Source organism: Hippocampus guttulatus, chromosome 3 (genome assembly GCF_054856545.1).
Source record: "Hippocampus guttulatus isolate MCC_2025c chromosome 3, RoL_Hgut_1.0, whole genome shotgun sequence".
Classification (NCBI taxonomy): Eukaryota; Metazoa; Chordata; class Actinopteri; order Syngnathiformes; family Syngnathidae; genus Hippocampus; species Hippocampus guttulatus.
In genome coordinates this window covers 26187520-26212771 of record NC_141263.1, presented here as the reverse complement: position 1 = coordinate 26212771, position 25252 = coordinate 26187520, and the positions used below count along the sequence as shown (strand labels likewise).

Here is a 25252-nt window from a genome sequence, read left to right as displayed (position 1 = left end):
GATTGCTCGGCATGGTGGAAGTGTGTGGGTTTTTTTTGTTTGTTTGTTTTTCCCAATACTTGGGAGCCAGATGTTTTTGAAACTTCATAACCTGAGCCCACAAGTGTGACTTGAACAGCCTGTGAGGTGCGCGTCTTCCAACCAGGCGCGCCGCAAAGTAAAGTGCTATGGTACGGTGTCCAACTCAAGGCCCGCGGTCCAGATCTGGCCCGCCACATCATTTTATGTGGCCCGCGAAAGCAAATCAACTTCCATGATGCTTACTAAAATTTGTACCGACATGTCAAATTCTTATATGTAACAAATAAGAGAGATATTGTAAGCTTTCTCTCGCGACCAAACCTCTCATGACAGTAACTTCCACAACAGTTGAATAAACCGTTTTTCTTGACGCCTTTTCTCTGCTTTCAGTCAGAACGGCCCACCAAGGCAAACAATCACTCAAATGTGGCCAGTGAGAAAAATGGGTTTGACACCCCTGTGCTCAGGGATCTGCTTTACAGCTGATAAAACACTTTTTCATCGCAGAACAATCATCATTGATTCAAAAAGGATTCCCATTTATTTCATCGGCAAAACTCTTGCCCCCAAGTGTGCTTCAGCCCTTTTGCACTTCTGGGAGGTCACAGAGAAGCGGCGCAGCAGTTGCCGTCCTTATTTAAAGAGTGTCGCCGCGGAGTATGCCGTATGAGGGTCGTCGACATGATGATCCTCAAAAGCACGAGGGCGGTCTCCCCGTGCGAGACACTCGCAACATAAACACACCAGCTCGGAGATAGCGGCTGGTATAAATAGACGCAGATATTCTGGTCTAAAAGAAGCCGAACCACATAAACAAGCCACCCGTGCTGACAACGTTTCCTGTGGGGAGCCTGCCATATGGCCTAGTAAACCTCCTCTTTGATTAAATGTGCAGTGTCACTGTAAGAAATGCGCCACGCCGTGTGTGTGGGTGTGTTTAGTGAACCCTAACGAGACTATGCGAAGGCATTCCCGAAGCCGCTTTGGTCACTTGACTTTCTTTGGGACGGACGCGGGGAAATAAAGGAAGGAAGATGAGGAAAGCGGGGCCGCCTAGTCTGTTTACTCCCTCTTTGGGATTACAGACAGCTGTATAATCTGAACAGCTACAGGGACGGAGGCTCACACATAACACACCAGGCGAGGGATTTCACTTTTTAATACATTAGGAAGTCTGCTAGGTCTGCAGCCCCATCTGTGGCCATCTGTGCTGCCACTGTGTTGGGCGCTGAAGGACGAAACACTCGCCGAGAAAGCAGAAGGGAGCGAAAAAGAGAGAATATCAGGTAAGGTGAGGTGGTTTAAATCCAGGTCTGGACCGCTTTCCCCCCAGCCCCAGTCACCCCCCCCCCACCCCCCCTCTCCGTCCCCATTAAGAGGAAGCAGATGTGTCGCTGTCAGTCCTGCACTGACTATTAAAGTGAAAATAAACAATTTATCTCTGCCCCGCGCTCCCTTGACTTTCCGAACATCTGTACATCTGCACATTGGATGTAATCCGCCCTAAAAGATTGCTCACCCAAAAAAAGCTGAAAGTTTGAAAGGTTCTGTGTCGGCTGCTCTCCCCCCTCTTGTGTCATGATGAAACAAGATGAAAAAGCACTCACTGCGAGACAGCCACAACCACCTACCAAGTGAAATGCAGCCGCACACGTGCAGGCGCAGGCCGGTGGGGTGTCTCCCTTCTTTGGGGGCTCTTTTTCGATGTTGAACAGACGAACGCACGCTTTTCATTGAATATCAACAAACGCAACCTACACCGTAGTAAACACGACTCTCTTTTTATGACACAGATGCGCATTGATCTGCATCCGTCTTTGAGCGCATGTGACTTTGCGTCCGTGCCTGCACTGCAATGGAAACACAGCTGCGACTTATTAGCGTTAGCCAACCACTGCAAAGTCGTTCCCGTCTCTTCAATCGCTCGTACTCCGCCGAGACTCTTGTCGGTGACCACATAGTCCTAAAATTCTCCCTCAGTCTGTCGCTTAGCGTGCCCCCCCCCCATTCCCGCTGTAATTCGCCCAGTCTCCAGGAATGCTGTTGTTTTTAATTTCTCCCAGCTGCTCTGGCTGGCTGCCCAGCCGCCTGCCTTCCCACATCTGTTCCCGATGAAGCCGCTGAGGAGTCCACACAAACAGAGCCTGAGCCTTTGGCCCACAGCCCCCCCCCCCCCCCCGCCCCCCCCAGGCCCTCGGTATCAAAACATGGGGTTTGCAGCCCTGGGTCGTGGACCTCAAATTCACAGATACATCTTCTCGAACACCTCACGCGCGAAAACTGCCTGATTTCTATTGGGAAGGGAAAAAAAATAAATGCTGCGGCTCAGTGGCGCAGAAGCTCATCTCCTGAGGAAGAACAACAAGCTATAGAAAAAGCATATGTTCTCTCAGGATGGCTAATCACTGTGAGGTAAGATTTGTTTATTTGTGTCAGCACCAATTCGGTCCCTTCGGACGGATGCGGACCCCGCTTCATCTTGAGCTGATTTGGAGTTCAGAGGCTTTTGAGTCCTGACTAATGACAGCCTGTGTGGTGTGGGTGCACACGGACACGCACACACACACACACACATACGCAAATGCTCATGACATATGTTGGCAGACGTGATGCGCTCAAGCTGCAAACATGATGGGGGGGGAAATGTCATGCTAACTGAACAAACAAGCCGGAGAGAAAGCAACCATAGGGAGGTGGCTTGTCCTTAAAAAGCACTTACAATAGCTACCCTATATTTTTTATACATGATGGGAAGCTCAACGGCAAATTATGGATGTGGGTTTTTTTTCTTTTAAATGGGTGCTTTGGCAACCAAAAAAAAAAAAAAAAAAAAAACCCACACACAAAACGGGCTGCGTGTGTGTGCGTATTAAAGGAAATTTATCCCGGGTTAAGGGTAGAAGAGTTGTATTTCTGTCTCTGGGAGCTGCAGGTATCTTGTCACCCAGAGCTCATATCTGCGAAAGCTGTTATTGATGTAATTGTATTGAAGTTCTAGCGAGCATCTGTTCTCCGTCGGGAAGGTCTGGCTCCTGTCGGCAGTGAAGTGGTTATGTGCAGCACATCGCTGCTGCAGACGTGCTCACGGAGGGGGGGGGGGGAAAAAACAACAACTTCCTTTTCAGATTTTCCCAACGGCTGCTAATAAAATCCAGATGTTAGACTTGAGCTGTGACTCCCTCACCTCTCCTCACTCCTCCTCCTGTCCTCCCTCCATTTCTGGTGTCATTCTCCATCTCTTCTCTGAGCCCCCTTCTCTTGCTCCGCCTCCATCGGTACTAATCATTTATTTCAGCTCTTTCATCTTCTGCCCCCCGCGCCTCCTTTTTCCCTTTCCGTTTCAGACCTCCCCGCAAGGATCCATCCTTCTGCACCTCTTTTTTTTTTTTTTTTTTTGCTGCGGCCACTAAGCCAGAGTCATTTCTAAATAAAGGAAAGTATTTGCGACATTTAGTGAAGGTAGGCTGGGCCAAGAACAACTCCTTGGCTAGCCAGGCACATCTGGAATGTGTTAGGGTGGCAGTAGTACCAAACGTGTCTCTCCCAGCCCAGCACGCGAGAAAAAAAACAAACGCAAAAAAAAAAAGGTCTCGCATCTGGATCATAGAAAGTATTGTTCTAGGTGGACTATATGAATATTCATCGTCACCGTCAAAACAGCCAATGCTGCATGCGGCTTTTGCAAAAGCTGAAGGAGCACTTCATGCCGGGGGTGTGCATCACTGTTCACCACTCGCGATTTAGTGCAAACTGCATGTCGTGTAAACTGCGCAGGCAACGGTATGGGGCTTCATTTGGAAGACAATTTCAAGAAGACTTCACATTCAGTTCATGTAATATCGTCAGAAATGATGGAACCGGCATGCGCCGTGCGCGTTCCTGTTTGTGTGTGGCTCCGGGGTCTCTGTGTGAGAGGAGTTGAACACCTGAACATCAATAACTGTCATGAGGGCCACCTGGAACCCCACAGCCAGCTTGCACCATGGGCGCACAGCCATCACCAGCACAGCTGCCACTGAGAGCTCGGGGAGGGGGGTGGAGGGGGGGGGGGGGGTTAGCAGAGATATCGGGGAGGAGGTAAGAGTGCACGGGCGAACAGATACCGTCTTGAAGAAGGTGACTGTACTTGCACATCTGGGACAGGGGCAAAGGCAGGCAGAAGCGATGAGACGGGAATTACGCGCAAGGAGGTTCTGCTCAGCGGCGCCTCTCCTCGTCTTCGGCCTTGTCAGCTGTGAGCCCAATTTTGCCAGCTGAGAGCTTCGCCTCCGGCTGCCACGCTCCGACGTTGGCTCAGACTTGCTTCCCTCTCTCCGATGACCTCAGTTAGCAGGCACCATTAGACATGACATAATTCCTCTAAATACCAATCGAGCTACCGATACGAGCATGAGAGGAGTTCCGCACCTTAGCTTAACCTCGGCGATCATGGCAATCCAACAAAATTTCCCACGTTAGACCTCTCTGATTCCTGTAACGTTATCCCGCATATTTCCATGTATTACCGAGGACATCTATTACCGATGTCGGCTTTAGGCAACGTCTCACGTTAGCTTCTTGCTCCTTCACAGTACTGCACACTGCGTATCGACAGCCCACGCATCGAGTGCGCCGAGTACAGCTGAGCGACAAAGAGGTTATTATTGATTCACGATACAAATCACAAACTGCCACACAAATGCGAACGCTGTTCCTGAAGTCAAAATGCCAACAAAGGAAAGAACTGTGGACTCAAAGGAGTGGATTAAAAACATTTGGGTCATGGCTGCGCTGGAGCTGAGTGCGTTAGCACTATCGACCGGAAAAAAGTTTTGGTTGAATTTTATTTTATCAAGTGGTTCGTAAAATGATCTGGATCCAGATACATTTTTTTTGATTGAGAGTTCATTCATCCCAAATAAGCAACATCATTTCTTTTCCGACAGACATTGAATCCATTTGGAAAGGAGACACAATTCAGTTTATCTTATGGCATTTTTGATCCTGAATTGCCTTTGTATAAATGTCGACCCAAATAGTTCAGCGGTCATGAAAGAGAGAAATTCAGCATAAAAATCAGGGTTGGAAAATGAGAGGGAAATTTGAAAAAAAAAATTACCCAGCCTGATTTATTAACCGACCACGAACCTAATCAATAGAGATCAAAAATCATATTGCAGGTTGTCTAGCTCAACGAATGCTCCAACCAAAAATCATTTCCATCAGCCAAATGCAGCTTGGCCCAGCACCAATTAGCTCATCAAGCTTTTAATTACTCCGCTAATTGCATACAGGCAGCGTGAAGGGCAGTCTGGGAATGGGGCAGAGGGGTCTCGTGAGGACCCATCTTGACAAATATGACAAAGCAGATCTTTTTTTTTTTTTCTTCTTACACAACAGCATCGAATGCACTCCTCGCGTCCCTCCATATCTAGATGAGTGAGAAATGAAGGCTGAGAATCGAGCATGAGGAGATGCTAAACGTACATACGTGTCCTATGTACGCAGTATCTGGATCGGTCCACGTCGGTCACAGGAAAGTGCGGGCTCGGAAGAGTGCAGGCGTGGGAACGAAAGGCCATGTGGGCGTTTTGTATTTGTAGGAGGGTTTGGCTGGAGTCTCCACAGAGTGACCTGTCTGTCATAGAGCTCGGCTGCTAAAACACAAACATCCTCTTAACCGTGCCCCCCCCCCCCCCCGCCCCCACCCTCCGACCGCCCAACCCCCAACACACACACACATGCATGACCACATGGCGGCTCACATGAGAAACACTTGCTGTTTGATTTTCACAGACTTTAATCTCCCCTGCATGTACACGCGTTGATATTTTAGTGCGCGGAGTGGCTCGGCTGTCTGTCTTTTCCCTCACACCGAGCAGATGTTCTCCCTCCATTTCTTCCAGGAGCATTGTTTGAGGAGGTGTATCCAGGAAACAGTGGCCGGTGCTCACTTCCTGTGTGACAGGTGCGCGATGGAGGCCCGACAGCTGCTGTCCTGCCCTCTCTCTCCCCCGTCTCGCTCGCTCTCCATCCCTCTCTCCCGCTCCTTTGCTCCCAGCCGAGCGCGACGCCGTTTGCCCTGACGTCATAACGGCCGCCTGCCGATTTATGAAGTATAAAAATCTTCGATTTGACCCTGGCGACAAATGCGTACCGCCTGGGCCGGCGGGTTACGGCGTCGCGCCGTTTTCCCGCTCGCCTGCGTTTGTCATGACGCCGAGCTGTCACTCACAGTTCCGATACGAACATCCAAACAGCTGATTAGGCATCCTGCCGCTTCATGTCATCTAATTCATTCGGGTCAGTGTTAAATGTCTTCGGCGTCACTGCGGAGCTGTCAGTGCGAACAAAAGGCCGTGTACAACCTGAGCCGCTCGCTGTCTGCCAACGCGCTCACGCCTCTTCGTTCGGCCCGCAGACACGGTAACAATAGCTCCTGACATCATCCAAGCAAAGGCAAGGTGCTCTGCATTCCGCCCCCCCCCCCCCCCCCCGCTTGCTCCCCGCGACTTTAAACATGCCTGGAAGCACCGCCAGGCAGAGCGCGGTCGTTGCGGGGTGTTCGCTTGACAAGTTCCAGAGAATCAGATTCTCGAATCGCAAAATAAATAAACACCAACGATACGCTGCGGGGGCACCCGCTGACTGCACGATAGCTCCGACACAAAAAAAAAAAAAGTGTGCGGACGATGATTAGTATCATGTTGGCTGACAAATTGAGATGAGCTGGTTTGGGTGAGAGTGAAGAAACCCAACCGCTGCCACCAGAGGAAGTGTGAATCGTGAATGAAGAGGGGAGGGGGGGGGGGGTAATGTTTCCTTTCACCGCGTTATAACCCCAAGAGGTTGGACAGTATTCCCATAATCTAATCAAATACAACAACACGTATCCTGTCCTAATAAGAAGCTTTACTTGTCGATGAGTGTGTCCTCTATGTGAGGTCCAGTGTGGTATATCATTCAAATATATATATTTGAAGTATGCTAACATCAAATTATAAATTGAACTACCGCTAAATGTCCATCCGCCCATTTCAATACGGCTCGTCCGGATGCTGAGATTTGTAAACGGAGCGGGGGCGCCTGTCCTGGGCGACGGTGTGAGGGGCAGGGCGGACCCCGCGCTGGCCACTAGCCGCTAGCAAGGCACATACTGTAGAAAGAAAGAATAATTCCCCAACAACATCGGCGCCTACGGGCAGTTGAGACTCTTCAATGAGCCGAACGTGCGTGTTTTCGGGATCTCGGAGGAAGCCGCAACACCTGTTTAGCCGCGGACGAGGCTCGTACGTTATTTGAAATGCTGAAAAGGAGGCGCATTTATCACTTCCAATCTGCCGCTCGTGAATCAAACTGTTTATCCAACATCCGAGAGCGGTCGAGGCGGCTTCTTGCCTATGACAAACGGGATCATCCCTCTTTGGGGCGAGCATTTGACACCGTCAAAAATAAACATGCTGAGATCCCTGGGGACTTTTTTTTTAATGTCACACAATAAGTCACGCCTCCAAGTGACCATCACTCGCGGGCGCAATCAACAAAGCACGTAGCCTCCCGTCAACCCGCACCGCAGACGCCTCCGCCGAGGCTAAACTGTCCATTTTAGAGCCAAATCACTGCCACATGATAACGCACGAAGGGACGAGGGTGAGAGTTTGCGCGCGTGCGCGCTCGCATTCGTGAGCGTGCGAGCAGAGACGCGAGAGGCAGAGGAAGGAAGGCTGGAGCCGAGATTAAGGTCTGCTCTCCTCGCTGGTAACACAACGCCATTCAGCAGCTCGCCTCCCATTTGAAGGAGGACGGAACCATCTGTGTGGCACAGGATCTGTTTCCAGGAGATAACGGCGTTTTCGTTTGATAAATACCGCATCTGCATGAGATGTCCTATGCGGGTGTACATACAGAAAGAGCGAAAACGCGGCGGGGACCTCCTCCGACGCACCGCTCCTCCATTGCGACGCGTTTCGCTTTCGAGTGGAAGTCTTAATCGTTTGGGCCTGTGTTCTTTGCCGCATGTTTACTCGGCGTCGGTGATAAAGGCCGCGAGGAAGGGGGAGGGGTAGCCTTACATCGAGACGCGCCGGCGTTATGAACTTCCCATTGTCTCCGCCGCGCCGTTCATCTGGCGTGATTAAAACACGGCTACTGTAGATTAGACCAGCTGCTTCCCGTGTCTGACTCTGATCCGAGCGCACTTCCAGCCATGCGCTCCCAACCAAGCGCAGCAGATAGGGCGGTGGGCTGGGGCAGCGAGACGACAGGGACGCTCAAGAGGGTCGCCGCGAGGTCAAAGGTTGCCGGCCATGCCGGGAAGTACAAGGTGAGGAGGGAAAGCCGGCGAGGTGGAGCAGGCACAAGACAAGGAAAGGGAGGAGGAGGAAATGCTTTTCTCCGACTTGAATGTGTTTTGCCTTGAATTCAGACCGCGCGTTGATTTATATGTGGCGGTATTCATAGCTAAGTGGTTCTGTCAGCTGGAAACGCCATCTTCTTTTTCGAAAGCGTGATTGGAGGTGCAATTTCACGACGCTGCCAGCGTTGGGGTAATTCTGGGAAAAATGAAGCGGCAATCCAACAAATAATCCGGAGAGGTTTTTCCCGCATGGTAATTAGAGGGTTTCACCTTCTCGGCACGCACGGAAAGTCAAAATGAGTCACCTTATAATTGCAGTGGATGTAAAAGAGTGTTGTGAAACGGGCCCAGAGTGTCGTACGTTATACCTCGGGATCCGAGCAAGTACGCATATAAGGGATGGTGGCGAAAGGAGAAAAAGTGATATTTTACACACGGGCCCATTTGGGGTTTCACTTGGCCTCCGCCCTTTGCTCCGCTCCCACGCTGTGGCGTCAGCGGGCCGGCCGTCCGCTGAGCGCGTTTCTCATTCCGTCAGATGTTGGGAAGCCGTTCAAGTTCTCCGCTCTATTCTTTGACATTCCCCGGCTCCCGAGAGAGGATGGGCAGCCTTGTCGCACTAATGTCAAACACATGTGGAGCGCAGACATGCTTCGGATAGAGTGGAGCAAGCGTCTCCGCAAAGTGCAGTGTGGGAGCTGCCTTGCGAGGGTCGGGGGTTTGATTCGGTCAGTCTGAATCTCAAGGCGCTCGAACTGCGTGCGGTTCGGCAGACAACAACGAAGACGTGTCCGATTGTTCAAATGTAGAATAATTCGATAATTTCCATCCATTTTTCGCGAATCAGGGGTCACCTTGAGAGAGTAACGTAATTACTTTGCGGATGACTTGTTTTAAAAATTTCCTGATTACTTCAAAGTAGCTTTGATGACAAGTTGCTTTCATAGTTACATTCAGCAGATACGAACAACCGCGCTTGACATGCAAACCGCTACGGTTTCGTTACTTAATCGAAGGCAAATTTCAAACAGTGACATTTAAGTATACGGTTTGTATTTATTAAAAACAACCTTAAAGACTTACCGGATTTACTTATACAGTCATACCTCAATTTTCGACCATAATCCGTCCCAGAAGGCTGTTCGAAAAGCGATTTGTCCAAAACTATTTTATTAGCCATGATTAGGGGCAAATACACGATGCAGAAATGACATAAAACCAGTCAGATTTGCATAAATCTACATGAGGAAGCGTCACTTCCTCGTGTAAAGAAGCCGAGAGGAGTCAAGTGGGGAACCGGTTTTCGGTCGTAATCCGAGGCATAAATATCTCAAATTTTCTGGTCAAAAGCTGATTTGGTCGAGAACAGAGATGTTAGAAAACCGAGGTTTGACTGTATTTCGTAAATAATCTGTATTTCACTTAACCTGAATACTGCAGCCACACGTTTTTTTTTTGTGACTTTCTCTTGAAGCTCGAATGTTTGCTGTGCTTCGAGACACGTCTATTTTTTTATACATAACGATAGCGAAGCTGGATAACACTTTGTCGACAGCGCAGAGTGTGCTGTTGTTTTTAGCCAACACAAACTCCAAATAGTGTTTCCAGCTCGAAAACGCAAATCTCTCTGTGCTAAGGTACGAACACGCGAATGGTCAACACGCTAAAAAAACGTGACACTACGCATACGTGACGTCACGCCGTCAGACAGCAATGTGTAGCTGAAGACTCCCAAAATGCCTCGTTAAGTTCAAACTAAATACCAGAGTTTCCCTTTCTGATGTTTTCCACAATGTAGGCTTATTTATTGAATGCCTTCAGCGAGTACTGCGCTCTCACGTGTCCTCTTCTATTTTATTCTTCCCTCACGATTACTTTTGTTGCATGCACAATACGTGCTTGAGAGCTCACCGTTGCAAGAAGTCTGTTTATTGAAGTCTTGTTAATTCTTTCTCACGGCGGAGACCTGCAGGTGGTTTGCGATCGCTGCTTTGCGTTCGAAAGGCACTTGCCCCTTGAAATACTGATGTCATCACCGTCAATTTGAAGTCAATGCACTCGGCGCAGTAAAGTTTAATGACATTTGAAGGGAAATTGCCGCGTGATTAATCGATGGGAAAAAAGTAACACGTTAGATTAGATGCATCACCGGTCGTAGGTGTGAGCCGGAGCTTGTCCCTGCTGGTTTTGAGATGAGGGTTGGCGTATTCCCTGGATTGATCTCCACGACCAATTTTAGATTATAGCAGTGGTTCTTAACCTTGTAAGAGGTTCCGAACCCAACCGGTTCATATGCGCATTCACCGAACCCTTTCGTGAAAAATAAAAATATGATTCGAGAAGTGTTCCTTCAGTTTTGCCGGTGCGAGACGAGAGTTGCTCAACTTGGCAGGACAAATCATGCGGATAGGACGTTGAGTCCCATCACGTGAATCCGTGTTGTACATACTCGTCTGACCACTTTGTTTTTATGCTCGACGTAGCATGTGTTAAAACCTTAAAAAAAAAAGTTAAAAATCACACGACGTACTATCACAACAGTCACACGTTGACTACTCAGCAAACTAAATTTCCCACAGCACTGATTGGACAAGCAATGTCATGTGATCGTCTGCAGCCAATGACAGCCAAGTGGGCGGGTCATAAGTAATTGACATGTTGAGTCGAGTGTGTCTTAACCTCCATGGCAGGGGCTCCGTCGAACCGCCGAGACTGATTCGCCGAACCCCTGGGATTCGATCGAACCCAGGTTGAGAACCACTGGATTAGACGTGATCTTTAGCTCAGAGAGGCATTGGGGAGCACAATTGCGAGGGCAGGGATGATGGCTGACAACCTCAAAGTTCTCCCACACCATCCCGTCCGAGAGCACGTTGCAAATGGCCGCAGTGAAAGCAGGGACACGCTCCGAAAAACCTGGACTGCGCCTTCTGTCAGACGAACGAGTGATCGCAGAGCCGTCGACAGACGGCGAGATCGAGACCGGCGCAGACGCGCACGCGCCTGCGCCTGCGCGTACGCGAGCCCGATGTCTTTGGCTTGTTTGTCTTGTCTTGTTAGTGGTGGCCCAGGTGTCTTTGTTGTGCTGACCACGTGACCGACTCGCAGCGAGTCGGGAGCGCACGCCCACCTGAGGCCATCTGCTGCGCTCATTAATTAGGAGGCAGGCGGCTTCACCTGCGCTGCCCGCATTTAAATCACAATAATTACCGCACAGCACACTTTCCCAACCCACGCGCGTATACCATAAATCCAAGTTTGATTTGACTGCAGCAAATGACCCGACGGTGAAGACAAAGACAACCGGCAAATGACACCCGGGGACGGAAAACACCTCGGCTCTGATCGGTGCATTTTGTTGCTTCGCTACAGCCAGCGGCGAGACGCTAAAACCGGACCGCCAACAAACTTCGAATAATCGCAATGTCTATCTCGTAAAACCTCATCCGATGTTCCCTGACGGCGTTGGACGGCATGCTTTTATCGCAAGCGTGCGGTAAATGGGCAGCGAATAACCACTCGCGCCGGGGCCGTAATGAACGGCGTGCCTTTTAAGAGCGCTACTTAATGACGACGAGGGGGGGGGGGGGACATCTGCCTCCAAGGGCCGGTCGGCTCTGGAAGGAGCGAGGCGGACACGATGCCCGCTCGGTGATGGACTTATCCTGTGCGGCGGGGCAGGGCGTCTGCACTGCGGTTTCACCCCTGCCTGTAACCTCAAATCCATTGTTGGAGTCTATTATGGGCTGTTCAATTATTCAGATGATATTTACCAGCGCCAATTATACGGGGCCGCGTCCTACAGAGAAAAAAGGGGCCTTGGTGTTTTACCGTTGCACTCAGAGGCGGAAGAGAGCGCTGTGAGGCTGTTCAAGTGGGGGTAGAACTTTCGCTTTCCTCGCAGGGAGTGTCTCCACATGGAGGGGGGCAGTGGAGGGGGGGGGGGGTGTTCAAAAAGCTCGATGGTATATTTGCTTTCCGTGGCTGACGTATTACCGTTCACGTCTATTCGGAAGAGCCTCGCCGGCGTGATGGAAAGCATACCGCTCTGCTCCTCCATTTTGAGGCTAACCGGGACAAAAGAGGATAAATAAGCGTGCAGAAGGTGTCATGCGGCACCGCACGGTTCAGTACACTGCAAATGTCTCCATTTATCCCCTATCACCTCCATCACCGCCAGCCAGGCGAGGTGGACACCATGCGAGGCAGAGCGAGGATTTGGTGTCATCACTTTGTTTCAACATCACTTTGATGTTCAAGTGCAGACTTCTCTCTCTCTCTCTCTCTCCCTGTCATGCCTACTTTTATTCCCGACAATAAATGTAAACTACTGCAGAAGTTCATGGGCTCATAAATACAATAAAATAACTGTAAAGCATGCCGGCAGCTTATTATACTATTAAAGGGGGGGGGGGGGCCCACGTTGGTTATTTTCTCCCAAGAGATTGCGGTATCTGGACATGCGTTATCTGACGAGATATAATAGTTGACTTGGGATGAGATCATGTTGACATTGGAAAACCACAGCACACACACACACCGGTCACATGAATTGCTTCCTCTCTTACACAAAGTTGCATGCTGAGGAATGATGAATATGAAGTGTACAAATTGAGCAATTCGAGCAGGATAAACCTTCTTCTAATGCCCCCCCCCACCCCAAAAAAAGTAAAAACAAAAAAACCCCATCAATCTTCATGGGGAAAGCTGGCAAACAAATGTTATTCGCTTTGGTGGATTGCACTTTACATGCACTGGTAAACGTCGACTTACTCACTGAAGGTCGAGGTCAAATTGAAGTTCGCGAAGAGGTGATAATCCAGTTTGGAGAAGAGCTTTTATATCGCCTCAATCCTCATTCTTTCAAGGGGTGCGGGGGTGGGTGAGTGGGTGGGGGGGGGCATACGGCTACTGTAGATAGAAGGGACACTCTTCCTTCTTGTTGAAATACTGACAGGAGGGGGAGGCAAAAGCCGCCGCTATTAAACATAGAGAATTATGTTCAACTTTCCTTTGGGCGTTCGGAATGGGCTCTTGGGATTCCAAGTGGGATCACTTGGAATCGAGGTATTTATTTTCTGGATGACACCAGAATTAAAAAAAAAAAAAAAAAAAAGGGAGAAGCAAGCCTCAAACAATATTCGTCTTTGGTTTTGTCAGATGTGAAATATCACAAGTCGCCCAGTCCATATAAATCCGCTCCCTTCGTGATGGTCACGATGAGAAAGACCGAGGTAACGAGGCGGTTTCGACGAAGAAATAAAAAAAGTCTTCCGGTGTCTTACAAAGAGTCAAACTCCGTAAGTCCTCAAATCCTGGTGACTCCCACGTCAAAAACTGCAAAAAAGCTGAAGATGCCGATCCTCGAGTCGGCGGCGTGCGTCCGTATCCTTGCGTGACTTTCAAAGCTTCCTCTTCTTTACTTCACGCTTGCGCGATCAAGTCCCAAAAACGACCGATGAGAATAATTCCTCCCGGGTTTGTTGTTCTTGTTGTTGTTTTCTGCCGTCTGAAAAGCAGTTCTTGAATCTGTGAAGAAAGGGAGGCGTTGCGTTGCGTGCGTGCGCGCGCGCGCGTTTCTCAACGCGCTCCTTCTTCTCCACCTCCGCCGACTGTCAAGGCTTTGTGGCCACCGGGTTTACTTTTCAAACATGTGCGTTCAACGGAGTGCTTTCTTCAGTGCAGAAATCAGGCTTGCCCCCCCCTCGCCAAAACCTCTTGTTTGTCCTCAGTAATGAATGGAGCTGGCGAGCCCACTGCGCGCACCAACCGCGGCTCTCTCGCCTCCTCCGCCTCTCCTTCTCTCTCTCTCTCTCTCTCTCTCTCTCTCTCTCTCTCTCTCTCTCTCTCTCTCTCTCTCTCTCTCTCTGCTTCTCTGTCCCCTCTGTAGCCTTCTGTCTGCGTTTAAACACCATCTGGAGCTCTCTCTCTCTCTCTCTCTCTCTCTCTCTCTCTCTCTCTCTCTCTCTCTCTCTCTCTCACACACACACACACACACACACCAATGTAACTTATGAGGTGACAATTGCTGTAAAAACATGTTTAATTGTAACACAGCTGCATATAAAATCACATTGTGCCCCGTGTCCTTTCCTATTATTCCAATCATAAAGTGACCAGGGGTTTGGTTATGGGTTGTCAGTTCCCCCGCCTGCCAGTAAGGGCCGCTGTTTCCCCACATCAAGACGCCGAAGAGAGCGTGAGCAGCTAATTGACACTTTCCCCCCCCCCCCCCCCCCCTGTGGATGTGCGTCTTCCTTTATTTCACGTACCAAACGAAATAGTGTAAAAATACAATCAGATATATAATTAGATATGCATTTTAACCCCTCTAAAAATATACCAATAGCAAGGCAACCCCCCCCCCCCCGCCCCCAACTCTAAAAGGGATTTATTTGTATGTTTGTTTGCAGGTGCTCTATCAGATAAATGGAAGAAGAGGAGATGGACAGTTATTAAATGTGGGCTTCGCTTTTATTCCGTGGAAGCTTTTATGCTCGCGTCCATTTTCCATTTTATTATTACTCTTTATTGGGCGTCTTTGTTGCCTGGTTTAATTAGCGGCCAATAATATCGCACAATCTATTTTCTCTTTAGGTTATCTTTACATGCCGCTGTCTATTTATTATTGCTTTTTCTTTTAATTTACTGCTTAACCTTCAATTTGAAACCAGCCGCATCTGTGGCGATGTTGTTCTCCAGCCCATTGTATTCTTATCTTGAATGCTCTGGCAATCAAGCATTACAAGGGAGTAATAACTCTAAAAGCGCGGTACGTTGGCGTAAATTACCACCGATGAAACATGCAGCGCGTCGTCAGTGACGCATCACGGTAAGAATCGTCATTTTGTCATGAATGCTAAATTAAGGAACGTAGGCGGCATTTTGCCGTTGACGTGATTTCATTTCACCTTGCGTATCCAGATTCTAAAAGGTACAGACGTATTCACTTGCGCTGGTGAGAAGCAGTATTTGATTGTGACGGTTCAAGATTTGTTGCTGACGTGACCCGAGGCCAAAGAGATTCCATTTTTATGATTTCTTTAATGCCCATCCTTCGACCACGACGCTATATCTTCCGTCCGTATCGCCGGCTGTACATGGTTACAATTATGTTTAATTGCACATTACCTTTCAGCTGCAATTTATCATTTGATACGATAGACATAGCCGCCAGTACATTCTAGAGTGAGAATCCTCCACCTGTCCGCTTTGTCCGTGAGGCTTCAAATGCGCGCGCGTGCAAACGCACGCATGCCCACGTTCGCCACCCCCCCACGGAGACAAACGCACACACACACACAGAGTCATGACGAGGGACAGTAGACAATGCTGACACCCTCCTGACCCCTCCTGCGTCTACAGAACAAATAGAAGCAGCTTGTAAAGTACACACGGACAGCTGCTGTGCCCCAACTCCAGTCTCACCAGCCTTACCGGCCACCAACACAAATGTTGCTTTCATATCAAGCCAGGAGCTGCTCCGACTAAATAATGCACATGCATTGGAGAGGGAAGATCCAGCTTTTTTTTTTTCTTATTTTCTTCCACGTGGAGCTCAATCAAGCAGGCCCACTTTTGATGACTTGAAGTCTGGTGCCAAGCTTTTTACTGAGACCATAAGCGCGGTGTTCCTCAGCGCCACCAAAGGAGGCAAATATACATTCACGATGCAGTTGACTAACCCTGCGCAGGTACAAAGGGTTGTAATCCGCAGTGAGATGTGACACACTTCCCAAATTAGTGTTCCAGTTCGAGTTCAAAGCAAACATGGTGAAGCGGCATTTAGCTGTTATGCTGCATACAAATGAAGCCGCCAACACAATTGAAGTCGGGGTCGAGTGTAAATGCTTTTAACTCCAGATGTAAAACTGCTTTTTTTTTTTTTACTCTGGACGTTTGATTAACGTCTTTTTAACATTTTGAAATCAATTTCACAAACTGGCCTATTCGTAATTTTCGGAACCTACTTTCATTTCTTTACTTTGACACGTCTTTCATGTATAAAAGTCTTGTCGATGTATGTTCTTTTAGTCGTTTTGGTGCGCTACTTTTGTTTTCTCTACTTTGCTTCCGACTGTCATCTGCTGTTGTATTTTAAATGCTTCGAGCTGTTGCGTCTTGTGTACAAAATATGCAAAAACGACCTTGCCTTTTCTGTGATGGAAGCACGTCGTCCTGGAGACGAGACCCTTGTGGAGACTGAGTTTGCGCTTTATATTTCGTCCTCTCAGAATTCTGGGCAAAGGTGCTACTGCTGGTCTGCATGTTGTATTCGTTGCCGTCTGGACTTTGTTTTCCGGCGGACGCGGGCTACGGAAAAGGCACGAGGCGTACGTGTCTGTGTGGTCGTGAGTGACAGAAAGGTTGGCGACGGGGGTTGCGTCCAGAGAAAGGATTCCTGTCAAGGTGACAGCTCCAAGACGGACAGGATGCTATTCTCCTCGGGAACGGCGTCAGTCAAACTGTCAGCCTGCCTCGCCGACAGCCTCTCATTCCTCTTAATTTGGCCTTTTGTTGAGCGGTCACTGGCTAAGCGCCGGCACTCCATGTGGTCGCTCTGATAAACTGCACAATGAAACACGCGCGACTCTCCTCCATGAACATCACGGCGGCTGGAAGTCTCTTTGAGGGCGCTAATTGCAAAAAAAAAAAAAAAAATCAGCTTTGTCTTGCCCTATCTCACGCGGCAAACGGTCCACTTCTGGGCACTCTTTTCTGTTGTGTCTATTCTGTATTGACAGCATCTCCTGGATGGTTGAGCACTTTCTGATATGCTAACATTGGCGTATGGGCTTTGTGTGGTAGGTATGGTAATAGCAAGTTCGCTCCATGCGCGCGCACGTGTGTGTGCGTGTGTGTGTGTGTTAAAGCAGGGAGAAAGAGAAGTTTGCAGCGCTCACACATTGTAAATCCTTTCTTAGAATGGCAGTCACAGGCTAGAGTGTTGAAAGGAGATAAGACCCTGAAGCTGACTGAAAGGGAACGTTAGAAGCATTGTATTCCCGCGCAGCTCTCACTTCCCCTATCCTGCACTCTCATCCACTTTCAGCATGCCGCACTCTGATGAAGCACCCATTAAAGATACCAATACACAGGTGAGCTCCAGCATAGGAAGAAAAAAATGTTTTTTTAAAGCAACCTACTTGATCATAACAAGGCAGGAAGAATTGGATTTGTGTTGAAGAATTTCCCCAGGAGTCGCTGGAATGAGTTTTAAGATTTAGGGTTGGTGTTCCCTCGTTTGAACATTTTCAGGACTCCACAATGCTACGACAGGGTACGCGTACGTGAACGAGTCCGGGCGTGTAACGGATCGTTGACCATACCACTGAAGAGCACCTATGCCGGAATGCAACAATTTGCCGTGTTATAATCGAATGGAGTCGATGGAATCGAACCCACGACCTCTGCACTGTGTGGTCGACGCGTGAACCACTTGCCCACGGGCCACCCTTTTTTAAATTATTATTTATTTATGTATTTAATATTTACGTTTCAAGATGCACCAACACTGTAGGGTGAACTTACAATTTCAAGGCAACCAATTTGGGTAAAATTTTAAGTTGGGCAATTCATCGATTTTTTATTATTATTATTATTTTTTTGCCGTGGCCAAATGTGCTTTTCTTGCATTTCGCACCCAAGAAATAAGAGTTTACAGAGATGTCGCTTGCATTGGCTGTCCAGGTTAAAAATTTAAATCAAAACAGATCAGCAAACTGTTGATCACTTTGTTGCGCTAATTACCGTTGTTGCTTCGCATGTCAATAATTTTTCTTTTAAAGTCGTTCCAACTTAAATTAGATCAGACAATGCAAGTCTTCTTTTTTTTTTTTTATGGTGCATAATAGTGTCAAGAAACAGAAGAGAAATAGCGGAAAACAAACGCCTATTCTTTCCGATCGCTTCAAAGAGACTCTTTATAACTCCTTTTTACAGACAAAATGGAGTCATAAAGCCCATATTAGTCCCCGCGGATCAACGAATCAATCCTTGATTTTCCTCGCCTCAGAAATTCCGTCGCGCAAAAAAAGCGACCGAGCTTTGTTTCATTCCAAGAAACGATCCAAAGGATTGATTGAGTCTCATCTCATCTCTTGTTTGAAAACCGACTTCCTTGAAGGCCGACTGACGCGTTGACTTTTGATGCCAGCAGACATTTGCGTTTTCATCGTTTTCCCGCTATCGCACCGCGTCGCGGCGCTTCTCTCCGACGTGTCTATTATGAAATCACGGACGGGGACACGCAAGACGACGTGGCTGCGCTTCTAAACCGAGAGTCTTGTCAAGCCTTCGCGGTGTGTTATTTGTATGTTTGGCAGTTTGGCATATTTTACTAGCGCCCATGATGCCGGCGAAGAGTACTTATCGGGTAAACCGTCTCCGAATGGACGAATGTGAAGCGACTTTTGATACAACTTCTCGCCTTTCCTCACAGAGTCCACTTCAGAATTATATTGATTGTCCATAAATCAATGAATGGCTTCGCATCAAGGCACTTAGCAGATCTCAGTGTCAACCGCGCAGACCTCTCACATTGCTCCCCGAGTCGTGTCCAAACACAGCAAAGTCAAATGCAAAACCAGCCAGATGAACAAACGACCAGTCAAAATTCCACATTAACAATCAAAACATTTCTTTGTTATTGTTTCCGCCTCATGTAACGCTCTATTGCGCCGTTTTTGCCCATTGACTCTTTCGGTCCCTTTTGGGTTGCCTGTGCGGCGATTTTTACACATACTGTACATCCTCATCTATCTGCTCACACTTGACAAAACACAGAAGGACGACAAACTGACGGAATAAAACAAAAGTGTGGCGCAGTCAAGCTGTCTGATTATGTATATGAAGCGTGCGTTTGTGTGTGTCCTTTTTAGCCGAGCTAGAGACGCGCAAACTGTCAAAAGTCGGAAGTGACACCTGATTAAATCAAGTGTTGACTCAAGGCTCACGTTGGCAGCCCGCTCGCGGAGGGAAACTGACAATGGGGTCCTCAGTTTACAGCTGAATACCCTCTCGTACATCCACGTGGGTCCGTGACCTACAATGACGCCCATAATAGCGCCACCTTTTGATTGACGCTTTTAGAGGGTATACCTCAATCATTTCTTCATTGTTGTCTTTGTCTTAAAAGTTCAGAATGAATTCAAATTGCATTCAATTTTACAAACGCGTTTCGCAAAGAGTCGGTGGGTGTGGGGTGTTTGTGGGGGGTGGGGGTTGGCAAGGACGTCAGAGAGCGTACACAGAGCGTCGGAATTGAATGAAGATTCGGTGGAAGCCACGGAATGTTTTCAGGTGAGGTGCTCCCGCCTGCGTGCGTGTGTGTGTGCATACGCTCAGACAGTTGGTGGTGCTGGCACAGGAGATAGCGAGCGGGGGTTGGTGGGAGGGGGGGGGGATGAGGCAGTGTATCAACTTGTGAACATCTGTTCCTCACACAAACCACAAAGCTGATGCGGAGAAAATAGAGAGGATAACTACTCTCTCCTCTGCCCACCTTTCTTCTCACACACACACACACACACACACACACACACACACACACACACACACACACACACATTGAGACACACATGTCACCACCTTGCCCCCCCCCCAACCTTCAACCACTCTCCCATTCCTTATTAAAGTTTCTGTCCTCAATGCAGCAAAATCTTTTCAATTTGTTTTTTGTTTTTAGTATCTGTGGTATGGTATCCGTCTGTTTGAGTAGTCAGTCATCTGGTCATGATGAAAGTTAGCATAAGCTCACGTGAAAACTTTGAAAGCTGAACCAATAATTTCGTGCGTGAAATTAAAGCTGAAAATCTTTTTTTTTTCGGTCTAGTTATGGAGTATGTTGGTGGAATGTGTGCAGCAAATCAATGCTGACTGACAAATCGTTTAAAAAAAAAATTGAGTGAGCGCTCAATTCCAAAGCAACAAATTTGGCGGACATTTTAAGTAGGGCAACTCAGCAAAATATTTTAAATTGCTGCTGTGAAAATTGTCTCTCCTCCATTTCGCAACAAAGAAAGAAAAGTTTACAAAATTGGTTCCCATTGTATTAAATCCCCCCGCCCCCACCCCAACTTCAAGGTAGAAGTAAACCCTAATTAGCAAATTAATTTGTAGCCAACAACTTGCCTTCTCACTAATATTGTTGCCATCAATGAAAATCATTCAGATTTTTAATTTGTTCCAACTAAAATGACTAACCCCCCCTCCCCAAACTACACCAAGCAAACAACGGAATAATCGAAATCGCATAATCGATTCTAAAAATATTCATTGGTGAGCGAACCCTTCTTGTAAAGATGACTTTTTGGTGAGGGTGGGGGGGAGGGGGCAAAACGCTTATTCATCACCACAGAGGACGAGCGCTTGCCCCGAACGATGACGTTTGTGATCATGTTGCCAAGAGGTAAGAATCAGTTGGAGATTCAGCGTCCCTTTTCCCTTAAAGACCCTTTATTTAGTTTGTCGCCTTTTCTTCCACTCGCCGTCTTTCTCACTGCCTTCCCTTCCTCTATCTGGAACTGCTGGGAGGGTGCGCGAGTGCTGGGTGGCAGTTCCTTATTGTGGATAGCCTGAGTGTGTGGGTGTGTGTGTGTGCGTGTGTGTGTGTGTGTGTGTGTGTGTGTGTGTGTGTGTCAGTATGCTGTTTGGGGCTGATAAGGCCCAGGGAGAAGAGCCAGCGTGCCGACATATTCTTACCACCGTGGTTATCGGCCGTCGCAGCTGTGCCTGAGCTCGGCGACATCTGCTCCCTCACAGGAAGCCTATGCTGCAGCTCATAACGCCTCGCACTGACACACACACACACGCACACACACGCGCACGCACAGTCACAGGTAGGGCTCCTTGAAACAATGAGGTGTATTTACTGCTCATATCGACATATTTTGATTTTTCAGTGTGTACTTTTGAATGTGTTTTTGTGAGTGTGTGTACGCAGACGTGTGTGTGTGTGTGTGTGTATGCGCGTGTGTGTTCACATGTGAGATGACTGGATTGGAGCAGTGACACCGTAGTTCTCTTGGGTTTTTATCACTGAATTACAGAGGGGATGCTTATGACTAAGCCTAATTATAGAGGCCTTATCGGTGCACTGTTCGCAAAGCTCATTACTGCCAAGAAATGGCAAGCGCTGCAGGTAATTCACGACACCGGGTATTAGTCCTCTCTCCGGCTTATGGTTTCGACATATTCGGTCTCGATCAAATTTGGACTTTTCATATCTGGATCTTCTTGCGCCACTCGCGTCTTGAATTATTGGCTGGTTTTAGTGAAGGCCGTCCTTTTTTACTTCGAGACACGACTTAGATTCTTCAGGAATCAATTATTATGACTTGATTTGATCTCTCTTGCCTCCTTTGCTGGAAGCAATTATGATGTATTTCTTTTTTTTTACAAAATGTACATGCTACATCCATCCTCTCTTCTACTTTGTGGGCACAAACAGCCTTGCGACCTGAAGCGTGTCGCCACAGTTAGCTTGAAAAAGCACCATACGTTGTTCATTGCTTGATTTCAAAAAAGTAACTATTTTGGATTACAGGTTACTTAAAGTGCTACTTTCAGCCGACGCCAACAACCCCGCTTCATGAAAGCTGCTTTTGTACGCACTTTATTGGAACTTCAACAATATTGTTTGCGGATAATCGCGGTCTCTGCCGTTTGCAGTGCTGAGTTTGGCCGAATTGGGCGAAAAGAAATATTTCGGGACGGAGATGTGCCACTTTTAATATTGTCACATGACATATACCGATACCGTGGCATTTTAATATTCCGATATCGTGATCTCGCCATCAGCTTTACATCCTTGTAGCGACGGGTGCGTTTTTACCTCTTTTATTTTATTCTTTGGAAATACTAAAATTTGTTTGAATGGCGTCCTTAATCAGACTATTCAATTAGAACGTGTTACATTGTCAGTGACTCAAAATGGTCGCCATTATTGAGGAAAGTCTTACTAAGTCATATCATTTTACCTGAATGACTTACTTGATGCGAAACCCCACAATCGATTTATTTTTTTCTCCCACCACAAAAGACATCCGTCCATTTTCGAGTAGGGATGTAACAACAATGGCAATATCGTGATATAGTGCGATTAAAAAAAAAAATTGAGATATCCCGCACAATATCGCGATAATTATCGTATCGTGAGGTTCATATCGCGACAATATCATGTCGTGACGTTTGGATATCGTTCCATCCCTATTTTCGACACCACATCCATCCTCAGGCGGATGACGGGTGAGCCATTTATGTACTTTTTTCTTCTAAAATAAGGTCACACTCCCAAATAAGATGCTCGAGTTCATCGTTCAAACCTACGGGAGTTCAACGTTTGCTGCTCCTCCAGCTAACACGAATACCAGAACCCCTAACAAGAGCCATAAACGTCACATCGCCCTTCGAGTATGCGGCGTGAAATCAACACAAGCCGTTCCCCATCAATCATTCTCACTTCATGAGCAGATCTGACAGCAGGCAGAGCCTCCATCGCTCATCACGGCCACGCGTCGTCTACCCGGCCATAAAAGACGCGCTTCCTACCTTCGCCAGATCTGAGTTGGAGACTCGGGGCCAGCTTTGGATTGAGGCCTCTGTGCCGGTGGATGTCTTTGGTCTTCAGCTCTCTGTGGCTGACCAGCGTCACGGTGGGGACGAGTGCCATGGTTCCACCTTTTTGGTTCACCTTCTTCTTGTACTCCCGATGGACCTCAGCAGACATTTTCCCGACGTTTTTTAGCCTCAACCGCTGGATATTGTGATCGTCAACTTGTCCGCCGAGCGTTCTGTGCGCTTCGGCAGTTTAGAAAGAAGGGAACTCCTTGTCCTGTTTCAAAATGGGGAAGACAAACTCACCGAAGCGAAAACAAGAAGGCACTCGATAAAGCCTTTGGATTTACAGCGGCGTCGGGGCGAACGTGTTTTTCACAATGAGAACGTTTGGCACGCATCTTCTCATAAACGTCCATCTTTCTACAGAACAAGCCGCTAAATTATACCTTGCCGGGGCCATGAGTTGCCATGTTCCAAAACGAGGAGAAAGAAAATTGCATCGTCTTCATCCTTTCATGTCTTTGCCAATTTGGATTTCAGCGGTCTTATTCCTGGTTTCCCCTTTGATATTTTTTTTCTTTCAACGTATCCGTAAGATGCTAGCTTTGATGTCGGAGACCCGTCCGTTTTCAACCCAAAGTCTCTTCGGGATGAACTTAGAGCATTTGGCACACGCTCCCTCAATGTCCCGCTCAGTTCCTCGGGTTCCTTGCCAGACGTGTGCGTCTGTGTGAGTGTCGGCAGCAGGTCAGATAGTGTCACGGCTCTATCGAAGGGGCCGTGCTCTCGTGCGAACCCTCCTCCTGCCCTGCCTGACTGTTCCGCGCAAATGAGAAGTGTGCATTAGTGTGTCACGGCGAGCGTGTTGCGGTGCCTGAACCCCCCGGGGAGGTGCGAGGCCGGCCGGCTCCGGTGATCGTAGCAGACAGCGGCGAGCGGCAGGACCTGAACCTCCATCTGGGCTTCCTCTGCAGCAACCAGCTGTGACTGCGGCCAGCAGCAAACACACGCACGCACGCACACACGCACACACACACACACACTTTTTTTTCCCTGTTGCCCTCCTTCTGCAGCCTCGTTTGCGCCGGTGCACCGTTTGTACACCTGCGATGATAGCTTTTGTCAGACATGCATCGTGTATCATTTTTCAACGCATTTCATAGCTCAGTCAAGTGCCGAAGAAAAGGCAAAACAAATGAGTCCATTTCGTTAACTCTGCATACATTTGGTGTCCTCCCAAAACAGTAGTTCTCCAAACAAGGCTTTCTGGGCCAGCCTTTCCAAATTGGTAGAGCGGCTGGTTTCATGCAAACAGAATGTAAATATAAAACGGGACGCAATTATTAAGAATGGTGTCTTTATTTAATCAGCGTGTCAAAAGGAATTGAACACCTGAGACTCAGTGCCCACCCAGTGTTGGATGCAGGTGCCATGCATCGAATCGTCTAAATGCGCCAAGCAGCAATGGCCTTGTGGAAGTGTACCTTGGCCGTGACAGTTTACCACTTCGGCAATTTACGTCTGAAAGTTAAAAAAAAATAAAAAATTAAAAAAGCTGGCGTGAAAGCGGCTGTGGTATAATGTGAAGGCTCAGTTACCCCGGAGCTATCGGTCTTAGAACCTCTGACCTCATAGAACTCATTAGACCCTGAGCTCCGCAGTGACACACACACACACACACACACACACACACACACACACACACACACACACACACACACACACACACACACACACACACACACCGCAGGAAGCTTCTGTTGGAGCTAGTTGTGTGCTGATGAGAGAAGTGAGAGAGGATGTGAGCACATGATGTGCCAAATGCCTGCTTGAACCAGATGGTCATCAGCAGAGAGGAAGTGAAAGAAAAGAGCTGTGTGGGGAGAGAGCGAGAGAACGAGAGAGAAAGAGGGCAAGAGAGTTAGAGAGAGAAAGAAAACAATTCTCAGGCATACGGTACATGTGGGATTTCCCACAGTTACTACTGCGTGCAATTATAGTGGTAGTCCACTTTAAGTCAATCAATAATTGACTAACAGATGCCAACTCAAAATCCAAGCTCGCTGGATCTAACTTGCAAGCCAACCTTCATGTGGTATCGCTTGTCCTCATAAGGGGTCGCGTGTAAACTGCGGCTTTTCACAGGGCAACGACGATTAGCACTCACTCCTGTAAACATGGTTCTGGAACCATTTTTGTAGTCGGGCGCCCGCGCGCTAGGCGTAAAGATGTGTATATCTTTGTTTCGCGTGTTTTGGAATTTGGTAGACCATGCAACGCCTCAAATGGCATTCTGGCATATTCGATTGCACAACCCCGGCACGCTTGACAATTTAA

The 25252-nt window shown here is 48.0% G+C and overlaps 1 protein-coding gene across 7 annotated transcripts in view; it reads right to left on the bottom strand.

Moving 5' to 3' along the window:
- Positions 1–23872, bottom strand: part of cbfa2t3 (CBFA2/RUNX1 partner transcriptional co-repressor 3) — a 45174-nt gene extending 21302 nt beyond the window's left edge. For 4 of the 7 annotated variants that reach the window (XR_015100526.1, XM_086107722.1, XM_086107724.1 and 1 more), the window contains exon 1: positions 22907–23872. Coding sequence is in view for 4 of the 7 variants with exons in the window: in XM_086107722.1 (XP_085963848.1) it covers positions 22907–23084 (178 nt within the window). In the remaining 3 variants the exon portion in view is untranslated. Of the gene's footprint in view, positions 1–13129; positions 14145–22906 lie in introns of those variants that run through there. The other 3 variants (XM_086107723.1, XM_086107727.1, XM_086107726.1) reach the window with 3 other exon arrangements.
- Positions 23873–25252: the final 1380 nt, after the last annotated feature.